This window comes from Montipora capricornis, chromosome 9 (genome assembly GCF_036669925.1).
Source record: "Montipora capricornis isolate CH-2021 chromosome 9, ASM3666992v2, whole genome shotgun sequence".
Taxonomy (NCBI): Eukaryota; Metazoa; Cnidaria; class Anthozoa; order Scleractinia; family Acroporidae; genus Montipora; species Montipora capricornis.
Genome location: NC_090891.1, coordinates 22,519,322 through 22,526,318, shown reverse-complemented (window position 1 = coordinate 22,526,318; position 6,997 = coordinate 22,519,322). Strand labels below are relative to the sequence as shown.

Sequence of the window (6,997 nt, the reverse complement as noted above, 5' to 3'; positions counted from 1 at the left end):
CTGCAGTACTGCACAATTGAAATCCAGGAACTAGTTCTTACTCGAATCAATAACTCTGTGGCACAGGGGTTAATCAGTTCCGTGAGGTATCTGCAGGACAATTTTGTTGGAACTCTGAAGAGGTGTGTGGAAAGTTTGGAGAACATGGATGCTGAAGGAGTCCATGATAACGGGGAGAATGCAACAACTTCACTGAAACGTGTAAGTGATAATAATATTACTGTAAGCACCCACAGATAAACCGCACCTTTTTTCCAAGAATTGTTGCTGGAAATCGGGGGTGCGGCTTATCTACTGGAACATTTTTGAAAAAGGCTGCTTCTGGTGTCCAGTGTTCCATCTTTGCATTTGATCTTATGCCTGGTTACTAAGCTACAAACGTTTGCTCACTTTCTTGTTGTAATGCAAAAATCTATGGCGACACTGGGTTGAATGAAGAAATTCCTGTCACCAAATACAAGAAAAAGATCAATCAATCATTGTGGGTAAGACTTTGAAGTTCAGTTTCAATTTCAATAGTGAGTTTACGTTTTATGAAGAGTGGATGAAGAAGACTTCTGAAGACTCAACTTGGAGGAAATTGGAGCTGCTAAATTCAGGTTGCGGCTTATCTGCAGGAGTTTACAGTAATTTTTTTTAAAACAATGTGGGAGGGAGGATTGCCTTTTCGAATAATTATTCTTCTTAGAGGAAGTCAATCTTGAAAAACAAAAATAAGGAAAACAAACTTTCACGAAAAGTTGAAAACGTGAAACAAAAGTTTACAATAATCCTGGATTAAGTTAATCGGCTTTCAAACAACCTTGCCCTGGACATTTGGACCATACTTTTTATTGGTGATGTTACAGTGATCATCAATCTCTGCCCAGAACAGTAAGCCACTTAAGGACAGCAAACAAGTCTTGAAAAGAATTACATGTAAGTCTGTGCTTTCTTTGCACACTGTCTGCTGGTGAAACAATGAACATTCTTACAAAATGTGATTTTAATTTGATCCACACAAGGTCGCCAGCAACCAGTGTAATCACAAGTAGTCCAAGCTAGATATACGAGTATCTGTACTGTACTATATTTTGCAAGAGTAGAAATATAAGGATTTGTATGGGGAAAACAGTTTTTCTCAAAATTTTAAAAATAGCTTACCTTGCTTCAGTCTTGTGTTTCTTTGTCTCTGGTACATGGTTTCTTTGTCGATTAAGAGCGATTTAGGTGGTTTTTGGTTCCTCTTCCGTTTCCCTTTATATATCCTTTCCTAAGGTGGGGACAGAGAGGATCAAGGTGCCACACAGAGGTCACCAAAAGAAAAGTGCCATAAATTTGCTCCCAGGGCTTCAATGACCTCGAAATTCCATGTAGATCACAATTGATATCTCTGCTGCCCATTTGTCTTCTTCATTTAAGCCGCTTGTACATTGAGAAGGAATTAAGGGCCGCCAAACTCTGCAAACGTTTGCTTAAAGAGCCATCAGATGAGGCTTTGTTCACAAGCTGCGTTACCGAAACTGTTGGAAGATCACTTAGCCCTGCGTCTCGCTCCCCAACTTTGGGAAAGGATATAATTGTATACATGTACGTGTAGATCGAGGGAAAAGAAGAGGAACCCAAAGCGACCTAAACCACTCTTTCAATCGACCCAGAAACCATACCAGAGACAAAGACACACAAGACTGCAGTGCTCAAAGGATGGTTTTTTTTTGTAATCGTAATTTTTTTTTTTGAATTTTGAGAAAAAACTGTTTTCCCCATACAAATCCTTTTATTTCTACTCTTGCATAATATAGTGCAGTACAGATAGTCATATGTGGAGCTTGGGCTACTTGTGGTGTAAATACTATACGTTTGTATGTAGGTTTTATTTGTGTTTGGCAAATTTGATGGTGACTTATTACTCTGTAGATACATGTATGACCAGAAAAGCAGGTAATTAAGTGCACAAGGGTTTTGATGAGCATCTCAAAGTGTGCTCCATTTACCCGCCCCAACTTCGACATCCTTGGCCTCTGGGAATATACATGTATTAATTTTAGTCATTATTATTCACTCACTGAAAAACTCCATTAACTCTTTGACACCCAAACCTGCCTGAACCAGCCACAGGTACCCCAAGCTCAGCAATGGCTAATGAATCGACACAAAACAAAAGTGAACAATATTATTTGAGGTAGGGAAAGTTTATTGCGAGAGAAAGACGTTCAGTTTTTCAACTTAACTTAATTTTTAACTCTTTTCACCATCAAACTCTCTTACTACATGTACATAATAGTTATGCATTGCAAAATAGTGTTGTGAGCTTGGGGCGCCTGTGAAGCAGCCAGACTTTTCCTCTGTCTAACGCCAGACTATTTTACTCGTCAGTGGGAAACCCCCGGGAGTCAATGGGTTCATGTCATAAAATTTCACATAACTGACCTCTGGTCGTCAAGTCAAGAGTCTCTAAACAGCAGCAATTACCCCCACCAAAAATAATGCTAACCTATACAATGTACTTGTACTGTTTTGGGAGAAATACACGTAGGTAGAAAATGCTGACGGTAGGTTTTAAGCGATGGAGGTCAATTTATGATTCTTTTGTCCAAGTGCAAATTAACACAATGAATTGAAAAGAATTCTTGCTCTAAAGTGAGGCTTGGTAGGCTAATTTGCACTTGGACAAAAGAATTATAAATGTGACCGCCATTAATAAAGAAGGTCTATAATTTACCAACAATCAATTAGACTTAACAATTAGTCTCATTGATTGTCTATTGATCAACAATAATTATCTCATTGATCAATAATTACAATCAATTAAGACTTCAGGGACGCTTTCCTTGTGCCAGAACTGGCCAGCCATACCCATTTAATAGTTTGCAAAGAAAATGCAACAATTTGAAGGAATACTTGCATGATAATACCTCGCATTCTTTTGGAGGGGTATATATCATCCTCGAAAATGTGTTTCGAGTTGTCCTTCGAAATGCCCGGTCTGGCCGGCCAGTTCTATGAAATGGAAAGCGCCCTAATTGATTGTGTACTAACATTATGCAAACAGGTTCTGGACTCCGCTTATCAAATCGAGGTTACAGTTAGAGCTAGCTCATCACTAGCCCGCCTCTTATGGGAGAAGATGAAACAGGCTATCCAAACTCTCCCGGGACAAGCTCCTCCCAAGATAGATGGCACTTGGAAAAGGAATGTAGCCCAAGATATGCTGGCAAGCCTGAGTGAGACTCGTCTGGCCAGACACATATGTTCACAGTTCAGATTGCGGCTGCAGAAATCTCACGAGGCCTTTGCCACGTCATTGAGAATATTGGAGGCTCATCACTGTGGGAGACTGGAGAGAACCGAGGAGAAGCGACTGAGGGTGCGTAAATGCCACGCTCCGAAAATTGCCAAACTGGCTTTGGAAAGCACTTCACTGAGGGATGTGGTGGTTTTTGGTATGCCACAGATGGGTCGGGAGGTTGGCAGAGGGCAGTATGGAGTTGTTTACTCATGTGAGAGATGGGCTGGCCGCCATCCTTGTGCTGTCAAATCAGTAGTTCCTCCTGATGACAAACACTGGAATGACTTGGCCTTGGAGTTTTTTTACACCAGGTAATCTCGTCTGCAATTAAAAATAAAACAGCTAAAAGCAGTTTAGACTTCTAAGACAGTATTATTTTGTTGAAAGGAAGAAAGTTTAGGATTCGGTGCTGACTCTTTTTTTTTCGGAGGGGGGGGGGGGGGGGTGGAGGGAGGAATCGCGATTTTTCTGCGCATGCGTAAGCTTCCTAGAGACCTAAGTAGGAGTCTAACTTTGCATTTCCTCATTCAGAGGCTTTCGCGATGACCACTGGACCGCGAAAGATTACATGACAGACCAGGGAAAAATACTTATTAAAGGATTGTGTACGGGACTGTTCGTTTCACGGAATATCCGGTTATCGTATGATTCGGTATCACATCTCACCGGACTAATTACATAATGTTATAATTCTCGCGGTATTGTTATTAAAGAAAAAGTATTAAATATTTTAAAAACCGTCGAAAATTGTAAATCACCTGCTTACTGGTATTGATTGGATTCGTTGCCGTTGACAACAGTTAAATGTGACAACTATTCTACGATCGCACTTAACCGTATGGTTGGGTCACGGAATGTGGACTTTAGACTTCGGACTACGGAATTGAATTGGATATAAATACAGGTATGAGACAACGACGGCGGCTCTACAATGTACATAAATCAAAGTAAACAGCAAAACAACGATAGCGCGTACTGACTAAACTGTTTTAACGTAAGATTATACACTGAAATATCGGCTAAAAATACTTGGAACAAAGTTTAGGCTGCCCGTAACCTCTTGTATTATTATAAATCAGTCAATTGCTCAGTATGCACGGTTTATGTCACAAACGTCTGCCTATTGTTCTGTGAGCATTGGAACGCAGTGTTTTGAAACGCCGACCTTGTGTTTAACCCATTTTCTTCCCCTCTTCGTGTGTAGATCTCATTACCGCTTTATTCAGTCCAACTCTTTGAAGCCTATGGAACAGCCATTTTGATATCATTTATCATCAGTATCATCATCATCGTCGTTATCATTATCACTTATATTTAGCTTGATGATTTAAGATTGGCATTAACTTTCTTGTCCCTGCTGTTATTTCTAAGGTCCATTCCAAAGCACAGCCGTATTGTATCCATAATTGGCTCAGTCATCGACTACAGTTATGGTGGAGGTACCTCCCCAGCTGTTCTGCTAGTGATGGATAGATTACAGCGGGATCTCTATCAGGGGATTAAGACTGGGCTTAACTACAGGGGAAGACTGGTGGTTGCTCTGGATGTGGTGGAGGGAATTCGATTTCTTCACAGTCAAGGGCTGGTGCATCGCGACATCAAACTTAAGAATGTATTGGTGGGTATCCGTTAACGTTGTGACAACACTGTTTCAAGTGCCAGAGCCAAATACCCGAAGTTTGGCTTGTAAGCACTCGCTTTCACTTGTCTTCATAACAGAATTTAATCCTCAGAGGGAATGAAAGGCTTTTTTTTTTCTTCAAAGAGGCAGATGCAAAAATTCTTACCTACTTGTCTGATATTTATAGACAAGGAGAAGAACAAGTGACAAAAGTCCTTTCCGCGTGCATTCTTTGCTTTCTTGCAGGCCCGGCCAAGTTTCGTTTTTGTTTCGCTTTTCTGTTTTATGTTAAACACTTAACCTGCGTATCTTACATTTCTTAGACGAAAGAAGTTTTCCAGCCGTGGTATATACATGTAGATCCGAGAATAAACAAACCGTCCCAAAGAACATGGTAGAATAATCATCAGCAAAGTAAACGATACTAGTGAAACAACTGGACGTTACTGTCTGTCTTGGACAGAAGCAAGGAGCATCTGATTGAATTTCAATCAGGCTTTTGGCGGAATGATTGGGAAAGAAATTATGGGCCTTTTTATACGGCGACCATTTTGAGTCCCGAGGGACTGAAACTTTTGTTTTGCACCCCTGAACTCGCCTCCAAACACATCAACTCAATTGTCTTTTACCAGTATGGACGCCGAGTGACAAAGTTCTATGATGGGCTAACGTGTTTAAAAGGGCTGTGCCGAACGTCGCTGCCTTTTGTAGTCCAACGCCGCGTAGGTTTAGTGAGGCTGATGAAAAGTGGTGTTTGTTCCCAGCCTAATTGTTTCTTTCTTTTTTTTTTTTTCAGTTGGATGCTCGTAACCGTGGTAAGATTACAGACCTTGGGTTCTGCAAGCCAGAAGCTATGATGTCCGGATCTATAGTGGGAACCCCAATCCACATGGCACCCGAGCTTTTTTCTGGGAGGTACGACAACAGCGTGGATGTTTACGCCTTCGGTATCCTTTTCTGGTACATCTGCGCTGGCACTGTTCGTCTTCCTTTGGCGTTTGAGCAGTGTGCCAGCAAAGATCATCTTTGGTCAGCTGTAAGGCGTGGTGTCCGACCTGAGCACTTAGCGAACTTTGACGAAGATTGTTGGACTCTGATGGAGCAGTGTTGGTGCGGCGATCCGAGTGGCCGTCCACTCCTTGGATATCTTCAACCTAAGCTTATTGAAATTATCAAAAGAGCTGAGACCCGGCGAAGCTCGTCGGTCAAACAGCGACAAAGCAAATCTTTCAAAGAACTTGAAGTCCTTTAAGTACAAATGTCAATGCAAGAGTTTAGTTTTCTTGACCAAGTAGTGTACAGTGTAACGTTAGACAGTTAATTATGTCCTCGCTGATTGGCATTTAAGACAAAGTTTCGGTTCAAAGGGCCGAAATACATGTAAGTGCATTTGTCTTGTAGTAATACCACAAGTGGCACAAGAATAACAATTCTATTTAAGGTTCAAGCTTACTTACGTAGTCGAGCAAAAGTGCTTCATTTATTGGGGAGAGTGCAAATCCATTTAGGTTAGAGGAGATCAAAGCTAATGTTGAGTTTTGACCAGAGAGCAAAACTTGAGTGACGCGAAGAAAACCTGTTGGTGTAGAGTTCGGAACCAACAAACTTCCTGTGACGTCGAGTCTGGGAATCGAACCCAGGCCGCCGTGGTGGAAAAGCGGAGTGCTTCCACCAGTGTGCTATCACTGTTCTCTTTGCAAAGATCCTTTTAGGTAGCCATGAGGAACCTATGATATTTGAAAAGTCACTCAGTACGCAGTACTGAGACTGAGAACGCATCGTCTCTTTCAACTGAGTCAGTAAATACGAGCAATGAACCTAAACCCAAGACGGCATTTCACAGTCGTCAGCTCAGGGACCAGGCCAAGCGAGGCAGAATGTAACCTAATAATAATAATGATAATCATCATCATCGTAATTGTAATCATAATCATAATAATAATCATAATAATAATTATTATTATTATAAATCTCACATACCGATAACAATTATCGAGATCATCGTAAACTAAGACAAGCTGATTAAACCAAGGGCAGTTAGTGCTCCACTAATAAAGGAGAGGTAAAGTGGATAAAATAAAATGTTGGTTTTCGATAAGAAGGGAAAA

The 6,997-nt window shown here is 41.0% G+C and overlaps 1 protein-coding gene across 1 annotated transcript in view; it reads left to right on the top strand.

Annotated features, from left to right (window-relative positions):
- The window catches only part of LOC138015084 (dual serine/threonine and tyrosine protein kinase-like), a 14,153-nt gene extending 7,156 nt beyond the window's left edge, over positions 1–6,997 (top strand). Inside the window, exons 2-5 of the mRNA XM_068862000.1 lie at positions 1–201; positions 3,032–3,579; positions 4,640–4,886; positions 5,686–6,997. The exon at positions 1–201 is cut by the window's left edge and continues 711 nt beyond it. Coding sequence (XP_068718101.1) covers positions 1–201; positions 3,032–3,579; positions 4,640–4,886; positions 5,686–6,141 — 1,452 coding nt within the window. The 3' untranslated portion in view covers positions 6,142–6,997. The remainder of the gene's footprint in view (positions 202–3,031; positions 3,580–4,639; positions 4,887–5,685) is intronic.